The sequence below is a fragment of the Oncorhynchus mykiss genome, chromosome 11, assembly GCF_013265735.2.
Source record: "Oncorhynchus mykiss isolate Arlee chromosome 11, USDA_OmykA_1.1, whole genome shotgun sequence".
NCBI lineage: Eukaryota > Metazoa > Chordata > Actinopteri > Salmoniformes > Salmonidae > Oncorhynchus > Oncorhynchus mykiss.
Window position 1 is genome coordinate 6,520,684 of NC_048575.1, and position 24,150 is coordinate 6,544,833.

The window sequence follows — 24,150 nt, forward strand, 5'->3', positions numbered from 1 at the left end:
CATCTAGTGGAAAGCCTTCCCAGAAGAGTGGAGGCTGTTATAGCAGCAATGTTCCAACATCTAGTGGAAAGCCTTCCCAGAAGAGTGGAGGCTGTTATAGCAGCAATGTTCCAACATCTAGTGGAAAGCCTTCCCAGAAGAGTGGAGGCTGTTATAGCAGCAATGTTCCAACATCTAGTGGAAAGCCTTCCCAGAAGAGTGGAGGCTGTTATAGCAGCAATGTTCCAACATCTAGTGGAAAGCCTTCCCAGAAGAGTGGAGGCTGTTATAGCAGCAATGTTCCAACATCTAGTGGAAAGCCTTCCCAGAAGAGTGGAGGCTGTTATAGCAACAAAAGGGGGGGGGGGGGGGCAACTCCATATTAATACCCATGATTTTGGAATGAGATGTTCGACGAGAAGGTGTCCACATACTTTGTGTATCAGTTTTACAGTTTAGAAATGAAAGCACTTTATGTTTACTTTATTTAATATTTGTTATATCTTTATGTATCTAATCCCCCCCATTTGAAGGTGTCGTTGGTATTTACTCTTAAAGTGAATTAAAAATGTAGTCAAGTGTTGTAATTTGTCCCATGTTCTTGACTACATCAAGCTAGTAACTCTACAAACTTGCTGGATTCATTTGCAGTTAGTTTTGGTTGTGTTTGAAATGATTTTGTGCCCAATAGAAATGAATGGAAATTAATATGTATTGTGTCATTTTGGAGTCACTTTTATTGTAAATAAGAATATAACATGCTCGCACACACACACGCACGCACGCACGCACGCACGCACGCACGCGCGAGCACACACACACACACACACACACATGTATGTTGCTTATACAGAGCATCAGCCCTAATTTGGTCATTGACACAACGCATGCTACAGGGGAGAAGTAGAGATCATCCATCTTAAAATAGGACATGTCTGCCTGGTCTAAATTAACTCTTTCTCAGTCTATGTAACCCCACGGCTATGGGGCCATTTTAAAAGTAAAAAAAAGAAAAAAAAAAAACACAAAAAAACAACCAATCAAAATGCCTGTTCATATATTTGAACATGATACATGACAATCTGAAAGAAGAAAAAAAACAATGGTTTCTTAGCAACAACTGTAACTTCTTAGTATTTGTGACAATTTGTCTATATCTCAAATGGCACCCTACTTCCTGTACAGAACCCCCTTTTGGCCCTGGTCAACAGTAGTGCACTATGAAGGGAATAGGGTGCCATTTTGGATGTAGCTTTGTGTAGCTTTGGATGTAGCTTTGTGTAGCTTTGGATGTAGCATGTGTCTGTCTCACCTGCTCTGGGCCCCCAGAGGCCTCCTGGTCGGGTTGAAGCGTGCGGGTCTTCCTCGTCCAGTCAGGCAGGCTGTGTGATCCCTTTCGAACGCTCTCTCCCTGGGAACTTTTGGCATCGGGAACACTACAGGGGGAAAAAAGGGTAGGGGGTATAAGAATCAGGTCTAAGGGGGGGGGGGGGGGGGGGGGGGGGGGGCTACTCACTTGAAGAAGGAGGCACTCCTAACCACAGATCTAGGATCAGCCTAATCTATCCCCATTCCAAACCATAATCATCAGTTGGTTTTTGGGCTACTGATTAGGAGCAACTTCTACCTTCTAGGGTTGGGTTCAATTCCTTTTCAATTCCAGTCAATTCAGGGAGTACAATGTGAACTTCAATTTCAAATCTCTGCAATGCTTTTCAATGAGGAAAATTAGGAACATAAATGTTATTTACAGTCTGAATTGACAGGAATTTAAATGGGATTGACCCTGCCACCTACTACGGTGTCGGGACAATAGGGTGCCTACCTATGGCAGGGTCTATTGCTGACATGTTTCAATAGGGTGCCTACCTATGGCAGGGTCTATTGCTGACATGTTTCAATAGGGTGCCTACCTATGGCAGGGTCTATTGCTGACATGTTTCAATAGGGTGCCTACCTATGGCAGGGTCTATTGCTGACATGTTTCAATAGGGTGCCTACCTATGGCAGGGTCTATTGCTGACATGTTTCAATAGGGTGCCTACCTATGGCAGGGTCTATTGCTGACATCCTTCAATAGGGTGCCTACCTATGGCAGGGTCTATTGCTGACATGTTTCAATAGGGTGCCTACCTATGGCAGGGTCTATTGCTGACATGTTTCTTTCGGTGTCCCAGAACGTACGGATCCAAATCTGAAGGGTTTGAAGACATTTATTAATTAATTTATTCATTCATAGTTGACAGGAAACCAATGCATTTTAATCAACGTTTCACATCAACACTCATACCTAGTGAGATCAGTGAGTAGCAACAGGCATTTCTCAGTGAGAAACATCATCAGAAACATCCGAAACAACATCTGAATATCACAGTACAGTATGCATACGGACACACACACTACAATGTATGTGATTCCTGCTTACAAGCGAAAAATTAAAGCAGGAAGCACCAGTGACTCGGTCTATAAAAAAAGTGGTCAGATTGAAGCAGATGCTAAACTACAGGACTGTTTTGCTAGCACAGACTGGAACATGTTCCGGCATTCTTCTGATGGCATTGAGGAGTACACCACATCAGTCACTGGCTCTATCAATAAGTGCATCGAGGACGTCGTCCCCACAGTGACTGTACGTACATACCCCAACCAGAAGCCATGGTTTACAGGCAACATTCGCACTGAGCTAAAGGGTAGAGCTGCCGCTTTCAAAGTGCGGGATTCTAACCCGGAAGCTTACAAGAAATCCCACTGTGCCCTCCGACTAACCATCAAACAGGCAAAGCGTCAATACAGGGCTAAGATTGAATCATACTACACCGGTTCCGACGCTCTTCTTATGTGGCAGGGCTTTGAGGCAAGCAACACTGAGGCATGCATGAGAGCATCAGCTGTTCCGGACGACTGTGTGAACAAGCTCTCCGTAGCCGACGTGAGTAAGACCTTTAAACAGGTCAACATTCACAAGGCTGCGGGGCTAGACGGATTACCAGGACATGTACTCCGGGCATGTACTGACCAACTGGCAGGTGTCTTCACTGACATGTTCAACCTCTCCCTGTCTGAGTCTGTAATACCAACATGTTTCAAGCAGACCACCATAGTCCCGGTGCCCAACAACACGAAGGCAACCTGCCTAAATGACCACAGACCCGTAGCACTCACATCTGTAGCCATGAAGTGCTTTGAAAGCATGGTAATGGCTCACATCAACACCATTATCCAAGAAACCCTAGACCCACTCCAATTTGCATACCGCCCAAACAGATCCATAGATGATGCAATCTCTATTGCCCTCCACACTTCCCTTTCCCACCTGGACAAAAGGAACACCTATGTGAGAATGCTATTCATTGACTACAGCTCAGAGTTCAACACCATAGTACCCTCAAAGCTCATCACTAAGCTAAGGATCCTGGGACTAAACACCTCCCTCTGTAACTGGATCCTGGACTTCCTGACGGGCCGCCCCAAGGTGGTGAGGGTAGGTAGCAACACATCAGCCACGCTGATCCTCAATACTGGAGCCCCCCAGGGGTGCATGCTCAGTCCTCCCCTGTACTCCCTGTTCACCCACAACAGCATATGGCCAGGCACGACTCCAACACCATCATTAAGTTTGCAGACGACACAACAGTGGTAGGCCTGATCACCGACAACGACGGGACAGCCTATAGGGAGGAGGTCAGTGACCTGGCTGGGTGGTGCCAGAATAACAACCTATCCCTCAACGGAACCAAGACTAAGGAAATGATTGTGGACTACAGGAAATGGAGGTCCGAGCACGCCCCCATTCTCATCGACGGGACTGTAGTGGAGCAGGTTGAGAGCTTCAAGTTCCTTGGTGTCCACATCAACAACAAACTAGAATGGTCCAAACACACCAAGACCGTCATGAAGAGGGCATGACAAAGCCTATTCCCCCTCAGGAAACTGAAAAGATTTGGCATGGGTCCTGAGATCCTCAAAAGGTTCTACAGCTGCAACATCGAGAGCATGGTTGCATCACTGCATGGTATTTGCTCGGCCTCTGACCGCAAGGCACTACAGAGGGTAGTGCGTACGGCCCAATACATCACTGGGGTCAAGCTTCCTGCCATCCAGGACCTCTACAACAGGCGGTGTCAGAGGAAGGCCCTAAAAATTGTCAAAGACCCCAGCCACCCCAGTCATAGACTGTTCTCTCTGCGGTACCGGAGTGCCAAGTCTAGGACAAAAAGTCTTCTCAACAGTTTTTACCCCCAAGCCATAAGACTCCTGAACAGGTAATCAAATGGCTACCCGGAATATTTGCGTTGTGTGCTATACAAAGGCTATACCACAGCACCACAGGGGCTAGCATTAGCATCCCTAGGGCTGTGATTAGCCTGCGAAGCCAGAGCATGGACGACGGGCAATATATAGCCTCAGAAATGCAAGAGTCAGAATGAGAGAATCAGAGAGTCAGAATGAGAGAATCAGAGAGTCAGAAAGAGAGAATCAGAGAGTCAGAATGAGAGAATCAGAGAGTCAGAATGAGAGAATCAGAGAGTCAGAATGAGAGAATCAGAGAGTCAGAGAGAGAAAGAGAGAGTCAGAATGAGAGAATCAGAGAGTCAGAATGAGTGAATCAGAGAGTCAGAGAGAAAGAGAGAATCAGAGAGAGAAAGAGAGTCAGAATGAGAGAATCAGAGAGTCAGAATGAGAGAATCAGAGAGTCAGAATGAGAGAATCAGAGAGTCAGAGAGAGAAAGAGAGAATCAGAGAGAGAGAGAAAGAGAGAATCAGAGAGTCAGAATGAGAGAATCAGAGAGTCAGAGAGAGAAAGAGAGAATCAGAGAGTCAGAGAGAGAAAGAGAGAATCAGAGAGAGAGAGAAAGAGAGAATCAGAGAGTCAGAATGAGAGAATCAGAGAGTCAGAGAGAGAAAGAGAGAATCAGAGAGAGAGAGAAAGAGAGAATCAGAGAGTCAGAATGAGAGAATCAGAGAGTCAGAGAGAGAAAGAGAGAATCAGAGAAAGAGAGAGAAAGAGAGAATCAGAGAGTCAGAATGAGAGAATCAGAGAGTCAGAGAGAGAAAGAGAGAATCAGAGAGTCAGAGAGAGAAAGAGAGAATCAGAGAGAGAGAGAGAAAGAGAGAATCAGAGAGTCAGAATGAGAGAATCAGAGAGTCAGAGAGAGAAAGAGAGAATCAGAGAGTCAGAATGAGAGAATCAGAGAGTCAGAATGAGAGAATCAGAGAGTCAGAGAGAGAAAGAGAGAATCAGAGAGTCAGAATGAGAGAATCAGAGAGTCAGACAGAGAAAGAGAGAATCAGAGAGTCAGAATGAGAGAATCAGAGAGTCAGAATGAGAGAATCAGAGAGTCAGAGAGAGAAAGAGAGAATCAGAGAGAGAGAGAGAGAAAGAGAGAATCAGAGAGTCAGAATGAGAGAATCAGAGAGTCAGAGAGAGAATGAGAGAATCAGAGAGTCAGAGAGAGAAAGAGAGAATCAGAGAGTCAGAATGAGAGAATCAGAGAGTCAGACAGAGAAAGAGAGAATCAGAGAGTCAGAATGAGAGAATCAGAGAGTCAGAATGAGAGAATCAGAGAGTCAGAGAGAGAAAGAGAGAATCAGAGAGAGAGAGAGAAAGAGAGAATCAGAGAGCGAGAGACAGAGCCAATCATATTACATTTGAAATATCTATATTCTTTTAAAACAGACAGAGAGAGAATCAGAGAGTCAGAATGAGAGAATCAGAGAGTCAGAATGAGAGAATCAGAGTCAGAGAGAGAAAAAGAGAATCAGAGAGAGAGAGAAAGAGAGAATCAGAGAGTCAGAATGAGAGAATCAGAGAGTCAGAGAGAGAAAGAGAGAATCAGAGAGAGAGAGAAAGAGAGAATCAGAGAGTCAGAATGAGAGAATCAGAGAGTCAGAGAGAGAAAGAGAGAATCAGAGAGTCAGAGAGAGAAAGAGAGAATCAGAGAGAGAGAGAGAAAGAGAGAATCAGAGAGTCAGAATGAGAGAATCAGAGAGTCAGAGAGAGAAAGAGAGAATCAGAGAGAGAGAGAAAGAGAGAATCAGAGAGTCAGAATGAGAGAATCAGAGAGTCAGAGAGAGAAAGAGAGAATCAGAGAAAGAGAGAGAAAGAGAGAATCAGAGAGTCAGAATGAGAGAATCAGAGAGTCAGAGAGAGAAAGAGAGAATCAGAGAGTCAGAGAGAGAAAGAGAGAATCAGAGAGAGAGAGAGAAAGAGAGAATCAGAGAGTCAGAATGAGAGAATCAGAGAGTCAGAGAGAGAAAGAGAGAATCAGAGAGTCAGAATGAGAGAATCAGAGAGTCAGAATGAGAGAATCAGAGAGTCAGAGAGAGAAAGAGAGAATCAGAGAGTCAGAATGAGAGAATCAGAGAGTCAGACAGAGAAAGAGAGAATCAGAGAGTCAGAATGAGAGAATCAGAGAGTCAGAATGAGAGAATCAGAGAGTCAGAGAGAGAAAGAGAGAATCAGAGAGAGAGAGAGAGAAAGAGAGAATCAGAGAGTCAGAATGAGAGAATCAGAGAGTCAGAGAGAGAATGAGAGAATCAGAGAGTCAGAGAGAGAGAGAGAGAATCAGAGAGTCAGAATGAGAGAATCAGAGAGTCAGACAGAGAAAGAGAGAATCAGAGAGTCAGAATGAGAGAATCAGAGAGTCAGAATGAGAGAATCAGAGAGTCAGAGAGAGAAAGAGAGAATCAGAGAGAGAGAGAGAAAGAGAGAATCAGAGAGCGAGAGACAGAGCCAATCATATTACATTTGAAATATCTATATTCTTTTAAAACAGACAGAGAGAGAATCAGAGAGTCAGAATGAGAGAATCAGAGAGTCAGAATGAGAGAATCAGAGAGAGAGAGACATAGAGAATCAGTCAGAGAGAGAGAGAGAGAGAGAGAATCAGAGAGTCAAAGAGAGAGAATCAGAGTCAGTTGAAAATCAGAGTCAGAGAGGGAGAGAAAATCAGTCAGAGAGAGAGAGAATCAGAGTCAGAGAGAAAATCAGACAGTCAGAGAGAGAATCAGACAGTCAGAGAGAGAATCAAAGAGCGAGAGACAGAGCCAATCATATTACATTTGAAATATCTATATTCTTTTAAAACAGACAGAGAGAGAATCAGAGTCAGAGAGAGACATAGAGAATCAGAGAGTCAGAGAGAGAAAGAGAGAATCAGAGAGTCAGAATGAGAGAATCAGAGAGTCAGAGAGAGAAAGAGAGAATCAGAGAGAGAGAGAGAGAGAAAGAGAGAATCAGAGAGCGAGAGACAGAGCCAATCATATTACATTTGAAATATCTATATTCTTTTAAAACAGACAGAGAGAGAATCAGAGAGAGAGAGACATAGAGAATCAGTCAGAGAGAGAGAGAGAGAGAGAATCAGAGAGTCAAAGAGAGAGAATCAGAGAGTCAGAGAGAGAGAGAGAATCAGAGAGAGAGAGAGAAAGAGAGAATCAGAGAGTCAGAATGAGAGAATCAGAGAGTCAGAGAGAGAGAATCAGAGAGTCAGACAGAGAAAGAGAGAATCAGAGAGTCAGAATGAGAGAATCAGAGAGTCAGAATGAGAGAATCAGAGAGTCAGAGAGAGAAAGAGAGAATCAGAGAGTCAGACAGAGAAAGAGAGAATCAGAGAGAGAGAGAGAGAGAGAGAATCAGAGAGCGAGAGACAGAGCCAATCATATTACATTTGAAATATCTATATTCTTTTAAAACAGACAGAGAGAGAATCAGAGAGAGAGAGACATAGAGAATCAGTCAGAGAGAGAGAGAGAGAGAGAGAATCAGAGAGTCAAAGAGAGAGAATCAGAGTCAGTTGAAAATCAGAGTCAGAGAGGGAGAGAAAATCAGTCAGAGAGAGAGAGAATCAGAGTCAGAGAGAAAATCAGACAGTCAGAGAGAGAATCAGACAGTCAGAGAGAGAATCAGACAGTCAGAGAGAGAATCAGACAGTCAGAGAGAGAGAATCAGAAAATCAGATAGAGAATCAGACAGTCAGAGAGAATCAGACAGTCAGAGAGAGAGAGAATCAGACAGTCAGAGAGAATCAGACAGTCAGAGAGAAAGAGAGAATCAGAAAATCAGAGAGAGAATCAGACAGTCAGAGAAAGAGAGAATCAGAAAATCAGAGAGAATCAGACAGTCAGAGAGAGATAGAGAGAATCAGACAGTCAGAGAGAATCAGACAGTCAGAGAGAGAAAGAGAGAATCAGAGAGAGAAAGAGAGAATCAGACAGTCAGAGAGAGAGAGCCAATCATATAACTTTGCTTTGGCAATGTAAACATACGTTTCACATGGCAATAAAGCCCTTTGAATCAATTAAATAAAGGTTAAATAAATACAATTAAAATAAAACACTGAATTGAGAGAGAGACCGAGAGACAGAGGGAGAGACAGAGAGAGAGAGTTAGAGATAGACAGAGAGAAACAGAGAGAGAGAGAGACAGAGACACAGAGGGAGAGAGAGACAGAGAGAGAGCGACAGCGAAAGTGTCTCTTTATAGCTCTCTCTCGCTGTCTCTGTGTATCTGATTCCGAGACACAGAGAGACAGACAGATTTAGACAGAGAGAGAGATAGAAAGCAACAGAGACACAGAGAGAGAGACAGAGAGAGAGATAGAAAGCGACAGAGACACAGGGAGAGACAGAGAGAGAGATAGAAAGAGAGAAAGACAGACAGAAAGAGAGAGACAGACAGAGAGCGACAGCTCAGGCTTTCCACAAATCGACAGGAGACATAAAAGTTGGAGTTAGGACAACTGGACTTCATCTCAGGCCCTGTGTACCCTCCCCCTGGTGAAAATGAAATGTAGGGAGTAGGGTGAACTGTGTTGGGGGGTGACCATATTGGAATGAGTATGGTGGACTGTGTTGGGGGTTGACCATATTGGAATGAGTAGGGTGGACTGTGTTGGGGGGTGACCATATTGGAATGAGGAGGGTGGACTGTGTTGGGGGGTGACCATATTGGAATGAGTAGGGTGGACTGTGTTGGGGGGTGACCATATTGGAATGAGTAGGGTGGACTGTGTTGGGGGTTGACCATATTGGAATGAGTAGGGTGAACTGTGTTGGGGGGGTGACCATATTGGAATGAGTAGGGTGAACTGTGTTGGGGGGTGACCATGTTGGAATGAGTAGGGTGGACTGTGTTGGGGGGTAACCATATTGGAATGAGTAGGGTGGACTGTGTTGGGGGGTGACCATATTGGAATGAGTAGGGTGGACTGTGTTAGGGGGTGACCATATTGGAATGAGTAGGGTGGACTGTGTTGGGGGGTGACCATGTTGGAATGAGTAGGGTGAACTGTGTTGGGGGGGTAACCATGGTGGAATAAGTAGGGTGGACTGTGTTGGGGGGTGAACCATGTTGGAATGAGTAGGGTGAACTGTGTTGGGGGGGTAACCATATTGGAATGAGTAGGGTGGACTGTGTTGGGGGGGTAACCATGTTGGAATGAGGAGGGTGGACTGTGTTGGGGGGGTAACCATATTGGAATGAGTAGGGTGGACTGTGTTGGGGGGGTAACCATGTTGGAATGAGTAGGGAGTAGGGTGAACTGTGTTGGGGGGATTGGGTGGGGGGTGAACTGGATTGGGTGGGGGGTGAACCTGATTGGGTGGGGGGTGAACCAGATTGGGTGGGGGGTGAACCAGATTGGGTGGGGGGTGAACCAGATTGGGTGGGGGGTTAACCGGATTGGGTGGGGGGTGAGCCGGATTGAGTGGAGGGTGAACCGGATTGGGTGGAGGGTTACTTACACACAACTTCCTCTTGGCTGGATGCCTCAGAACCGTCCTCCTTGAAGGACTTCCCCAGAGCTGCAGGGTTACCTGGAGAGAGGCACAGACACAGGCTGTGTTTGAGAGCATCAAAACATTAATGCATTATGGGTAAATTGTGAAAGACTGATCAACAAATAATATTGAGCAGTTATTTATGACGCAAGGTGATTTGTAGTCTCGACTTTCGACTGCTATGTCGAACGTGCCCTTAACTCGCAATCTAATTCCACCTCAGAATACCCCATAATGACCTTCCCAGAGGAAAACTGACATTGGTGTCAGGTAAACTAGTAAAATGACGCACCAAGTCAGACAAGCCGCCGCCACGGGTAGGGGAAATCGAGGTAGAACAGGGCTCATGGAGGAGGATAGGGCTCAGGGAGGAGGACGGGGCTCAGATAGGAGGACGGGGCTCAGGGAGGGGGACAGGGCTCAGGGAGGAGGACAGGGCTCAGGGAGGGGGACAGGGCTCAGGGAGGAGGACAGGGCTCAGGGAGGAGGACAGGGCTCAGGGAGGGGGACAGGGCTCAGGGAGGAGGACAGGGCTCAGGGAGGAGGACGGGGCTCAGGGAGGAGGACGGGGCTCAGGGAGGAGGACAGGGCTCAGGGAGGGGGACATGGCTCAGGGAGGAGGACGGGGCTCAGGGAGGAGGACAGGGATCAGGGAGGAGGACGGGGCTCAGGGAGGAGGACGGGGCTCAGGGAGGAGGACAGGGCTCAGGGAGGGGGACAGGGCTCAGGGAGGAGGACAGGGCTCAGGGAGGAGGACGGGGCTCAGGGAGGAGGACGGGGCTCAGGGAGGAGGACAGGGCTGAGGGAGGGGGACATGGCTCAGGGAGGAGGACGGGGCTCAGGGAGGAGGACAGGGATCAGGGAGGAGGACGGGGCTCAGGGAGGAGGACGGGGCTCAGGGAGGAGGACGGGGCTCAGGGAGGGGGACATGGTTCAGGTGGAAGGTGTTGGACACACAAACCCCCAGGTTGTCTGCCCTCGGCTGTCACCCTCCACCGTCACCTGTCTCTCAGGTAGGGCTGTCACCTGTCTCTCAGGTAGGGCTGTCACCTGTCTCTCAGGTAGGGCTGTCACCTGTCTCTCAGTTAGGGCTGTCACCTGTCTCTCAGGTAGGGCTGTCACCTGTCTCTCAGAGCAGCTCACAGATTACTGCACCTGTACATAGCCCACCTATAATTTAGCCCAAACAACTACCTCTTTCCCTACTGTATTTTATTTATTTATTTATTTTGCTCCTTTGCACCCCCATTATTTTTATTTCTACTTTGCACATTCTCCCATTGCAAATCTACCATTCCAGTGTTTTACTTGCTATATTGTATCTACTTTGCCACCATGGCCTTTTTGCCTTTACCTCCCTTATCTCACCTCATTTGCTCACATCGTATATAGACTTGTTTATACTGTATTATTGACTGTATGTTTGTTTTACTCCATGTGTAACTCTGTGTCGTTGTATGTGTCGAACTGCTTTGCTTTATCTTGGCCAGGTCGCAATTGTAAATGAGAACTTGTTCTCAACTTGCCTACCTGGTTAAATAAAGGTGAAATAAATAAATAAATAAAGTTAGGGCTGTCACCTGTCTCTCAGGTAGGGCTGTCACCTGTCTCTCAGGTAGGGCTGTCACCTGTCTCTCAGGTAGGGCTGTCACCTGTCTCTCAGTTAGGGTTGTCACCTGTCTCTCAGTTAGGGCTAGGCAAACAGGTTAAGGTGTGTCTGTCTGTGTCCTAAATGGGACCCTATTCCATATATAGTGCACTACTTCTAACCAGAGCCCATAGGGAAAAGGGTGCCATTTGGGAGGGAGCCTCTGATGTCAGATGGTTTCAGTAGGAGACACAGTAGGGAGTGTAAGTATTGGCAAGAAAGCAGCATTGACAAGTCAGTTTGACGTCTCTGATGTCCCACGCTGCTTCATGATGCATCATCATGTATCCCTTATAAACAGTGGTTTCCCATGATGCATCATGATGTATCCCTTATAAACAGTGGTTTCCCATCATGCATCATGATGTATCCCTTATAAACAGTGGTTTCCCATGATGCATCATGATGTATCCCTTATAAACAGTGGTTTCCCATGATGCATCATGATGTATCCCTTATAAACAGTAGTTTCCCATGATGCATCATGATGTATCCCTTATAATCAGTGGTTTCCCATGATGCATCATGACGTAATCCCTTATAAACAGTGGTTTCATCGTAGTAAGACATCTACCACAGTAGGCAACGTTTGACGTTTTTTTTTTCATTTTTTATAAGCAATCTGTTAAATGCATTATGAAAAGTCCCGATGCCAAGACCAAGCTCTGGAAGGTTCTAGATACATTTTTTTGAGGACATGGAACATTTGCTTCTAATCCATTTTTACAGCACTATAAAAGATTTACCAGCTCAAAGGATGTTCCAGAAATTGCAGGGTTTATAAGCAGAGGAAACACAGAAAGGGGGTAAAGGGGTAAAGAGACTGACATTTACAGGATTAACCAAAAGGGGGGAGATATTTCACAGTCTTCGTTTATTTTTTTTGGCGTCAAACTGAGGTACATTAAAAGCTTGAACACGTCCTCTGATCCAATGGAGGCTGCTGAGGGGAGGACGGCTCATAGTAATGGCAGGAACAGAACTAATGGAATGGAATCAAACACATGGATAACAGGGATTGGATGTATTTGATACCATTCCACTGATTCCGCTCCAGCCATTACCACGAGCCCGTCTTCCCCAACTAAGATGCCACCAACCTCCTCCAGTGAGCTAATGGTATGGCAAGAAAAACACGCTGACCGGATATCACTATAAGTGTCATATCGAGTAGGCTATATGATTTCTTCACATTAAATATTGTTTTTATTTAACTAGACAAGTCCGTTAAGAACAAATTCTGATTTACAATGACGGACCTACACCAGCCAAAACCCGGAACGACGCTGGGTCAATTGTGTGCCGCCCTATGGGCACTCCCAATCACAGACGGTTGTGATACAGCCTGTATTTGAGCCAGGGGGTCTGTAGTGACGCCTCTAGCGCTGAGATGCAGTGCCTTAGACCGCTGCCCCACTCAGGAGCCCCAAAAAATGACTGTCCAGAATGGGTATCGAACCCCCGAACTTTGCGGTATTAACCGGCCTAGCGGTAAAAAATAAAGCAATATGCATTTCACATTTATCTAATGTATTGCATCAGAATATTCAGTTGTCTGCATCAGAATATTCAGTTGTCTGCATCAGAATATTCAGTTGTCTGCATCAGAATATTCAGTTGACTGCATCAGAATATTCAGTTGACTGCATCAGAATATTCAGTTGACTGCATCAGAATATTCAGTTGACTGCATCAGAATATTCAGTTGTCTGCATCAGAATATTCAGTTGACTGCATCAGAATATTCAGTTGACTGCATCAGAATATTCAGTTGACTGCATCCCAAATGGCACCCTATTCCCTATATAAAGCCAAACTCTGGTCAAAAGTAGTGCACGATATAGGGAATAGGGTGCCATTTGGGATGCTTGCATAGAGTGTGGCCTGAAGAGAGAGAGGATGGGTAAGTAGAGGTGGATGGATAGCCAATGGGTAAGTAGAGGTGAATTGATAGCCAATGGGTAAGTAGAGGTGGATGGGTAGCCAATGGGTAAGTAGAGGTGAATTGATAGCCAATGGGTAAGTAGAGGTGGATGGATAGCCAATGGGTAAGTAGAGGTGGATGGATAGCCAATGGGTAAGTAGAGGTGGATGGATAGCCAATGGGTAAGTAGAGGTGGATGGATAGCCAATGGGTAAGTAGAGGTGGATGGATAGCCAATGGGTAAGTAGAGGTGAATTGATAGCCAATGGGTAAGTAGAGGTGGATGGATAGCCAATGGGTAAGTAGAGGTGGATGGGTAGCCAATGGGTAAGTAGAGGTGGATTGATAGCCAATGGGTAAGTAGAGGTGGATGGGTAGCCAATGGGTAAGTAGAGGTGGATGGATAGCCAATGGGTAAGTAGAGGTGGATTGATAGCCAATGGGTAAGTAGAGGTGGATTGATAGCCAATGGGTAAGTAGAGGTGGATGGATAGCCAATGGGTAAGTAGAGGTGGATTGATAGCCAATGGGTAAGTAGAGGTGGATTGATAGCCAATGGGTAAGTAGAGGTGGATGGATAGCCAATGGGTAAGTAGAGGTGGATGGATAGCCAATGGGTAAGTAGAGGTGGATGGATAGCCAATGGGTAAGTAGAGGTGGATGGATAGCCAATGGGTAAGTAGAGGTGAATTGATAGCCAATGGGTAAGTAGAGGTGGATGGGTAGCCAATGGGTAAGTAGAGGTAGATTGATAGCCAATGGGTAAGTAGAGGTGGATTCTGAGCAGGGTTGTGACGAAGCTGAGTTAGGGTGACGTAGCTCCACCTCTGGACTGAACGTCCCGTTGTTGGGCCTGCTAGGGCACCGCGCTCAGGACCGCTCACCTCAAATGGGTGTCAACGTACATCAGCTCTGCTCCGAGGGAGGGCGTAGGGAGCTGTGGGTGAGTCATGGGCGTAGACACACTAGGCCTAGAACCCACCTGAACATTTTTACATGTGAGTCATTTGGCAGACACTCTTATCCAGAGCGACTAACAGGAGCAATTAGGGTTAAGTGCCTTGCTGAATCTTTCGGTTACTGGCCCATAACCGCTAGGCTACCTGCTGCCCCCACACATGACATGTTATTATGAGGGTTATGCATTAAGAAGAGACACACTCAAACACACACACACACACACACACACACACACACACATGCTCAAACACACACACGCTCAAACACTCACACACACGCTCAAACACACATACGCTCAAACACTCACACGCTCAAACACTCACACACACACGCTCAAATACACACACCCAAACCCACACACACACCCAAACCCACACGCTCAAACCCACACACGCTCAAACCCACTCACACACACACAGCACAGCACAGCACTTACATCTGCTGCAGCTGCAGGAGGAGGAGGAAGAGGAGGACTCACACAGGAAGAAGCCACAGACCTTCCTCGTCCGTCGGAAAGCTTGTGGAGCCGACAGAAACTTCTCCCTGGCAACAGAACAACACAAAAAAGGGGCGTGTAAGTCTAGAACGCCAAAGTTAGTCTGGGAATAGGCCTAAAGAGCTAAACTCACTGTGTGGGGTAAAGAGGGAAGTAGGCTGGAGTTTTAACAGGAAACTCTGGTCCGGTATTCATAGAGAGTCTCAAAGTAGGAGTGTGTCTTCTACATCATAATGAGAGTGATGTTAGCTGGTATGAATCCCCTAGGGGGAAATATCTGTTGATGTGCTCTTGAGCAAAGGCACTTAGCCCTAATTGCTCATGTAGTTGGCGCCGACAGAGAGGGCTGCCTCGTTTCTAGTTCTTAGGAAACTTTGCTGTATTTCGTTTAAAAATGTTTTATTTTATGTATTATTTCTTACATTGTTAGCCCAGAAAATATTACAACAAACATTTTCGCTACACCCGCAATAATAATCTGCTTAAACACGATTTGTAAGTCGCCGTGGATAGGAACGTCTGCTAAATGACTAAAATGTGTGAGGAAATGATCCTTGATTAGCACTCTTTATGAATAGGGGCTCGGCTCTGTTTCACCAGGATCCATTCCACTTCTGAAGACCCACTCCTTAGTTTGACTTATACCTTCCTTCTCTGAAGGGAATACTGGATCTAGAACCAGGATTGTGAGAGATAAAACGAGGCAATGCGGCGGAATCCCAAAGGTCAAATGGAAACGATCTCATCTCATCTCTTCTATTTGCTTTCAAGTGGGAAGCACACCAGAGTAAACATTCTGTTAACTTTGCAATATCAGTGTAATAAGGACATCTGATCAAACAAATGCTGAATTGATGTTAGCTAGCGGATGAAAGTGTCCTTGTAGGGCTGTGTTTCATCTGTAGCCTGGTTGTCTAGTTCCATCAATATGCTCAGATATTGGACACAACTGCCTAGCCCCTGCCTAGCGCCTGGCTAGCCCCTGCCTAGTGCCTGGCTAGTGCCTGCCTAGTGCCTGGCTAGCGCCTGGCTAGCCCCTGCCTAGTGCCTGGCTAGCGCCTGCCTAGCGCCTGGCTAGCCCCTGTCTAGCGCCTACCTAGCGCCTGGCTAGCCCCTGCCTAGCGCCTGGCTAGCCCCTGCCTAGTTCCTGGCTAGTGCCTGGCTAGCCCCTGCCTAGCCCCTGCCTAGCCCCTGGCTAGTGCCTGGCTAGCCCCTGCCTAGCACCTGGCTAGCGCCTGCCTAGCGCCTGGCTAGCCCCTGCCTAGCGCCTACCTAGCGCCTGGCTAGCCCCTGCTTAGCGCCTGGCTAGCCCCTGCCTAGTTCCTGGCTAGTGCCTGGCTAGCCCCTGCCTAGCCCCTGCCTAGTTCCTGGCTAGCGCCTGGCTAGCCCCTGCCTAGCGCCTGGCTAGCCCCTGCCTAGTGCCTGGCTAGTGCCTGGCTAGCGCCTGCCTAGTGCCTGGCTAGCGCCTGCCTAGTGCCTGGCTAGCCCCTGCCTAGCGCCTGGCTAGCCCCTGCCTAGCGCCTGGCTAGCCCCTGCCTAGTGCCTGGCTAGCGCCTGGCTAGCCCCTGGCTAGTGCCTGGCTAGCGCCTGCCTAGCACCTGGCTAGCGCCTGCCTAGTGCCTGTCTGCTTAGCGCCTGCCTAGCGCCTGCCTAGTGCCTGGCTGCTTAGCGCCTGCCTAGTGCCTGGCTGCCTAGCGCCTGCCTAGTGCCTGGCTGCCTAGCGCCTGCCTAGTGCCTGGCTGCCTAGCGCCTGCCTAGTGCTTGCCTGCCTAGCGCCTGCCTAGCGCCTGCCTAGCGCCTGCCTAGCGCCTTGCTCTTGAATAGGCCTACATTGCAAAGAGATAAATGCTTCAACCTTGCGTGGTTTGTTATCTATGAGCAGAGTTATTGGCACTTATCTCACTGATTATCCCCAAAGCCAACACCTTTTTTTGGCCGCCTTTCCTTCCAGTTCTCTGCTGCCAGTGACTGGAACGAATCGCAAAAATCGCTGAAGTTGGAGACTTTTATCTCCCTCACCAACTTTAAACATCAACTATCTGAGCAGCTAACCGATCACTGCAGCTGTACATAGTCCATCTGTAAATAGCCCACCCAATCTATCTACCTCATCCCCATACTGATTTTATTTATTTACTTCTCTGCTCTTTTGCACACCAGTATCTCTACTTGCACATCATCATCTGCTCATTTATCACTCCAGTGTTAATCTGCTAAATTGTAATTATTCGCTCCTATGGCCTATTTATTGCCTGCCTCCTTATGCCAGCAGCATATCACCCTGCATACCACTGCTGGCTTGCTTCTGAAGCTAAGCCAGGGTTGGTCCTGGTCAGTTCCTGGATGGGAGACCAGATGCTGCTGGATGTGGTGTTGGAGGGCCAGTAGGAGGCACTATTTCCTTCCTCTGGTCTAATTTTTTTTTATCCCCAGGGCAGTGATTGGGCCCATTGGCTACTGCCCTGTGTAGGTTGCCCTCTTTTGGATGGGACGTTAAATGGGTGTCCTGACTCTGAGATCATTAAACATCCCATGGCACTTATCGTAAGAGTAGGGGTGTTAACCCTGGTGTCCTGGCTAAATTCCCAATCTGGCCCTCAAACCATCATGGTCACCTAATAATCCCCAGTTTACAATTGGCTCCTTAATCCCCCTGTGACTATTCCCCAGGTCGTTGCTGCAAATGAGAATGTGTTCTCTTACCTGGATAAATAAAATGCCTTTTGCACACACTGTATATAGACTTTCTTTCTTCTACTGTGTCATTGACTTGTTTGTTGTTTTTTGTTTACTCCATGTGTAACTCTGTGTTGTTGTCTGTGTCACACTGCTTTGCTTTATCTTGGCCACGTCGCAGTTGTAAATGAGAACTTGTTCTCAACTAGTCTACCTGGTTAAACAAAGACTTTAAGCTTTCATTTTCCAGGAAAACGATACTGACTAGAAGTGGTTTCCAGGAGGGGGCACTGTTGTCCTCACAACAAGACACCGCCCCTCACAGTAACCAAGTAGAGTAAGACATGTACATACAGAGTTCAGGTGGGCCTTCTTCTCACTTCAGCAAGCAAAGGAAAGGAGCTTAACAACAAGGACAGAAAATCACCAGAATGACTTACCAAATAAGACTTCCAAAAGGACTAATTCAAGGTAAAAATAAAAAAAAAGGAGAAGGAACAACTCAACAACAACAAAAAGTCAGAGATTGATTTCTGATTGCTCATTTTAATCCGTTGTACAGGATGCGGACATGTGGCTGATGTTTCAACGTCTTCTTCCTCCATAGTGACCTGGCCATTGCACATAGGCTACCTGCTAGTATAAATAGGAGCTAGTGGTTAGAGCATTGGGCTAATAACCTGAAAGGGTCGCTATGATCAAATCCCCGAGCTGACAGCCTAACAATCTGTAGTTCTGCCCCTGAACAAGGCAGTTAACCCACTGTTCCTAGGCCGTCATTGCAAATAAGAATTTGATCTTAACTGACTTGCCTCGTTAAATTAATAAATACCCTAGATGCTTATTGAGATAAGCATCTTATTTATGTTTCAAGGTAAATGGCAAATTATAGCACAAAGTGGTAGTGTCTTTTTTATTAGCTAGGTAGACTAGGTGAGAACAAGTTCTCATTTACAACTGTGACCTGGCCAAGATAAAGCAAAGCAGTGCGACACAAACAACAACCCAGAGTTACACATGGAATAAACAGGCGTACAGTCAATAATACAATAGGAAAAAAAAGTCTATATACAGTGTGTGCAAATGGCGTGAGGCAGTAAGGCAATAAATAGGCCATAGTAGCGAAGTAATTACAATTTAGCAGATTAACACTGGAGTGATAGATGAGCAGATGATTATGTGGAAGTAGAAATTCTGGTGTGCAAAAGAGCAGAAAAGTAATTAAAAACAATGTGGGGATGAGGTAGGTAGATTGGGTAGGCTATTTACAGATGGGCTATGTACAGCTACAGTGATCAGTAAGCTGCTCTGACAGCTGATGCTTAAAGTTAGTGAGGGAGATACAAGTCTCCAATTTTAGCGATTTTTGCAATTTGTTCCAGCCACTGGCAGCAGAGAACAGGAAGGAAAGGCAGCCAAATGAGGGTTAATGTCTGGGTAATCAATAGACCATGTCAACATATACATAGGTGATATTTGGGTGTCTGTGGATCTGTGAACCCCAAAAAATCAAGGCGACAACATTATAGAAACGAGGACGTTCTAGTTTACGTACGATGTCATCTCCTGTTGGTGAAACCTGGATGACGTCACCTCCTCTTGGTGACATCAGGACGTGTTCTATTAGCTAGTAAGCGCACGGAGGAAGGTGAGCCAACGTTGGATTAGATACAGTGGCGCGCAATAGCATAGGCCCGTGTTTATATATTCTAATAGGGGCCTTGTGTTCTGAAATGCAAATGAGTTTCAACGCTAGTTTAGTTTTGACCAATGGGAAGTAGCCCTTCAGATTACATTTCAGCATATACGTAACATTCGTGGTGCTGCAATTAATAAAGATTTGGATTTTCGTACTCTTTACCTGTGGTATAAAACTGTAGTATTGCTGGTGATGTCACAATGTACATAGTGGCCACACTTGTAATTTCCATCGGAGCGGGCCTGGGTAGCTGTCACGCTGTGCGTAACTCGATTGTGCGCACGGCGAAAACAAAAATGCTACTTTAGTAGATGTGGATCCATTTTGAGGGATGATCTAGAGTTTCATTGAAATGGATTTGACTCGACCGGCACATGGGCCGTAATCCGTGTGGGGTGAAAAACAAACAACCACAAACGTGGCAACCGTTTTGTCCTGGTTTCTATTAGTGTCAGTGAGTAGGCTTTGACATTCAGTCTCTGTAGCACGGGTATAGAGGCCTGCCTGTTCAATGACACCCTTATCATACCCTGGCGTTGCAGAAACCTGGTGCGCATGCCATTAGCGTTGCGCTCAAAATCTATGTCTGTACTACAGTTACATCAGAGTCTTACAAATGAACCCACCGGTATGTTCCGCTGAAGGTGTGCCGTGGTGATTGCCGTCTGCCGTAAAAGTGGCGTTTCTACTCTGTGTCTTGCTGGAGATCGTAGGGCTCCAACTTGTTTTTTTTTTTTTTTTTTCGTGGATTGTAAGATCAAAGAAGTCTATTTTCTTTCCGACTTCTCTCTGCTGTTAATTTGAGATTGGTGTCAGATAAGTTAATTTAAAGAAATGAACTCAGATGAGAGAGTTAGTACCGTTCCAATCCCAGTAGCATGTCGTCTATGTATATTTTCCAACGCGTGGCATTCTGGAAATATGGGGTTTTCTAGGCTTCATAAATGCAGGTCTCTTCCCTGGGAGGGTCTCTTCCCAGGGTCCCATGGGGCTCCCGAGTGGCACTGCATCTCAGTGCTAGAGGCGTCACTACAGACCCTGGTTCAGCAGGTCTAAGGCACTGCATCTCAGTGCTAGAGGCGTCACTACAGACCCTGGTTAAGCAGGTCTAATGCACTGCATCTCAGTGCTAGAGGCGTCACTACAGACCCTGGTTCAGCAGGTCTAAGGCACTGCATCTCAGTGCTAGAGGCGTCACTACAGACCCTGGTTAAGCAGGTCTAAGGCACTGCATCTCAGTGCTAGAGGGGTCACTACAGACCCTGGTTCAGCAGGTCTAAGACACTGCATCTCAGTGCTAGAGGCGTCACTACAGACCCTGGTTCAGCAGGTCTAATGCACTGCATCTCAGTGCTAGAGGCGTCACTACAGACCCTGGTTCAGCAGGTCTAATGCACTGCATCTCAGTGCTAGAGGCGTCACTACAGACCCTGGTTCAGCAGGTCTAAGACACTGCATCTCAGTGCTAGAGGCGTCACTACAGACCCTGGTTCAGCAGGTCTAATGCACTGCATCTCAGTGCTAGAGGCGTCACTACAGACCCTGGTTCAGCAGGTCTAAGGCACTGCATCTCAGTGCTAGAGGCGTCACTACAGACACCCTGGTTTGAATCCAAGTCCTATCGCAACCGGCAGTGATTGGGAGTCCCATAGGGCGGCACACAATAGGCCCGGCGTTGTCCGGGTTTGGCCGGTGTAGGCCGTCATGGGACGGAAAGGAGGTTTATACACACTATTATGTGGTTTCGATAAGCCAATATAAACTGGACAGGCTGGCCGTGGTGTAATGAGAAAAGTCCTTCATTGTTTCCGTTATCCAACCCTGTGGAAGAGCGTTATCAACGAAGCTATCTATGTCCCTTTTCTTTTCTGTCCGCGGGGTTGTAACGGAGAGGTGCCAGAGAGTTGAGCAATAGACCTCACTCCTATATGGTTCCCTGCTTCACAACACAATATCTAGATTGTCTTTCAGTTCCTTCAACGCATTTTCTTCATCATTACTGAGATTAGCTGCTTGTTTAGGGGTTATTGCGGGTCAATTTAGCAAAGTCATTTTCTATCAGCCTACTTACTGTAGGTGAGAACAGATGGAGTCAAATTAGCATAAGGCACAAAACTCAAGTTCTTTCTGAAAGTGGTGTGTTCTCTCACATCAGGAATACCATATGCATTCTGGTTTCTGAACTCTGCATTGCCATCACATGCCCTATTAGCACGGAATACATTAGTTTAATGTAATTGGCAAACAACTTTTAATGCAAAAGGCTCCATCCTATTTGAAAAGGGGAGAATGAGTCCTTTACTCAAGACTGTCACTCGGTCAGAGGACTGTCACTTGGTCAGAGGACTGTCACTTGGTCAGAGGACTGACACTTGGTCAGAGGACTGTCACTTGGTCAGAGGACTGTCACTTGGTCAGAGGACTGTCACTTGGTCAGAGGACTGACACTTGGTCAGAGGACTGTCACTTGGTCAGAGGACTGTCACTTGGTCAGAGGACTGACACTTGGTAAGAAGACTGTCACTTGGTCAGAGGACTGTCACTTGGACAGAGGACTGACACTTGGTAAGAAGACTGTCACTTGGTCAGAGGACTGTCACTTGGTCAGAGGACTGTCACTTGGTCAGAGGACTGACACTTGGTCAGAGTACAGTAAAGTACGCGTGCACAGACACACGCACACACCTCTAACAAACAAACACACACACGACTCAGTCAGTGGATACTGACTAATGAGGTCTAGTCTGTTATCTAACGGGTTCTAGTCTGTTATCTAACGGGTTCTAGTCTGTTATCTAATGGGCTCTGGTCTGTTATCTAACGGGTTCTAGTCTGTTATCTAACGGGTTCTAGTCTGTTATCTAACGGGTTCTAGTCTGTTATCTAACGGGTTCTAGTCTGTTATCTAACGGGTTTTAGTCTGTTATCTAACGGGTTCTAGTCTGTTATCTAAATGGGTTCTAGTATGTTATCTAATGGGCTCTAGTCTATCATCTAATGGGCTCTGGTCTGTTATCTAATGGGTTCTAGTCTGTTATCTAATGGGCTCTAGTCTGTTATCTAATGGGTTCTAGTATGTTATCTAATGGGTTCTAGTCTGTTACCTAATGGGCTCTAGTCTGTTATCTAATGGGCTCTAGTCTGTTATCTAATGGGCTCTAGTCTGTTATCTAATGGGTTCTAGTCTGTTATCTAATGGGTTCTAGTCTGTTATCTAATGGGCTCTAGTCTGTTATCTAATGGGTTCTAGTATGTTATCTAATGGGTTCTAGTCTGTTACCTAATGGGCTCTAGTCTGTTATCTAATGGGCTGTAGTCTGTTATCTAACGGGTTCTAGTCTGTTATCTAATGGGCTCTGGTCTGTTATCTAATGGGTTCTAGTCTGTTATCTAATGGGCTCTGGTCTGTTATCTAATGGGTTCTAGTCTGTTATCTAACGGGTTCTAGTCTGTTATCTAACGGGTTCTAGTCTGTTATCTAACGGGTTCTAGTCTGTTATCTAATGGGCTCTGGTCTGTTATCTAATGGGTTCTAGTCTGTTATCTAATGGGCTCTAGTCTGTTATCTAATGGGTTCTAGTATGTTATCTAATGGGTTCTAGTCTGTTACCTAATGGGCTCTAGTCTGTTATCTAATGGGCTCTAGTCTGTTATCTAATGGGCTCTAGTCTGTTATCTAATGGGTTCTAGTCTGTTATCTAATGGGTTCTAGTCTGTTATCTAATGGGCTCTAGTCTGTTATCTAATGGGTTCTAGTATGTTATCTAATGGGTTCTAGTCTGTTACCTAATGGGCTCTAGTCTGTTACCTAATGGGTTCTAGTCTGTTACCTAATGGGCTCTAGTCTGTTATCTAATGGGTTCTAGTCTGTTATCTAATGGGTTCTAGTCTGTTATCTAATGGGCTCTAGTCTGTTACCTAATGGGCTCTAGTCTGTTATCTCATGGGCTCTAGTCTGTTATCTAATGGGTTCTAGTCTGTTATCTCATGGGCTCTAGTCTGTTATCTAATGGGTTCTAGTCTGTTATCTAATGGGCTCTAGTCTGTTACCTAATGGGCTCTAGTCTGTTATCTAATGGATTCTAGTCTGTTACCTAATGGGCTCTAGTCTGTTATCTAATGGATTCTAGTCTGTTATCTAATGGGCTCTAGTCTGTTATCTAATGGGCTCTAGTATGTTACCTAATGGGCTCTAGTATGTTACCTAATGGGCTCTAGTATGTTACCTAATGGGCTCTAGTCTGTTATCTAATGGATTCTAGTCTGTTACCTAATGGGCTCTAGTCTGTTATCTAATGGATTCTAGTCTGTTACCTAATGGGTTCTAGTCTGTTACCTAATGGGCTCTAGTATGTTACCTAATGGGCTCTAGTCTGTTATCTAATGGATTCTAGTCTGTTACCTAATGGGCTCTAGTCTGTTATCTAATGGATTCTAGTCTGTTACCTAATGGGCTCTAGTCTGTTATCTAATGGATTCTAGTCTGTTACCTAATGGGCTCTAGTCTGTTATCTAATGGGTTCTAGTATGTTATCTAATGGATTCTAGTCTGTTATCTAATGGGCTCTAGTATGTTACCTAATGGATTCTAGTCAAGGCCTTTATGGACCACAGTGGAAATAAATGGAATCACTTTAACATGTTATCCCCATATCCCCAGGTTCTCCGGGATTGTACGACTTAGTGCATATATTTTCCCAATCAATCGATCCACCAATTAATCAATCAATCAATTAATCAAACAGGTAGGCAGCTAAGCAGAACTCACTTGAGGTTCCTCTCCACCCCCCTGCTCTCGTACTTGTCTCCCTGGTTGAGCAGCCGGAGGATGCCCTTCTCAAACGACTCCGTGGCCTGCTCCTTGGGGAGCTGCATGACGGGGATCACGTTTTAACAGGTTATGTACAGCACCATTCAAACAAATACCTTTAAAACCAGAGCTAGGAGATGTCCTTTAACAGTTCAACATTCAATTCATTAGGTTCATT

General features: G+C 46.0%; 1 protein-coding gene across 2 annotated transcripts in view; it reads right to left on the reverse strand.

The window, feature by feature from the left end:
• LOC110536539 (zinc finger CCHC domain-containing protein 2) overlaps window positions 1-24,150 on the reverse strand; it is a 76,759-nt gene that overhangs the window by 10,624 nt on the left and 41,985 nt on the right. For both annotated transcript variants that reach the window (XM_036934746.1, XM_036934745.1), the window contains exons 5-9: window positions 23,931-24,031; window positions 14,728-14,834; window positions 9,724-9,795; window positions 2,113-2,173; window positions 1,292-1,415 (exon numbers count right to left, since the gene is read on the reverse strand). In XM_036934746.1, coding sequence (XP_036790641.1) covers window positions 1,292-1,415; window positions 2,113-2,173; window positions 9,724-9,795; window positions 14,728-14,834; window positions 23,931-24,031 — 465 coding nt within the window. The remainder of the gene's footprint in view (window positions 1-1,291; window positions 1,416-2,112; window positions 2,174-9,723; window positions 9,796-14,727; window positions 14,835-23,930; window positions 24,032-24,150) is intronic.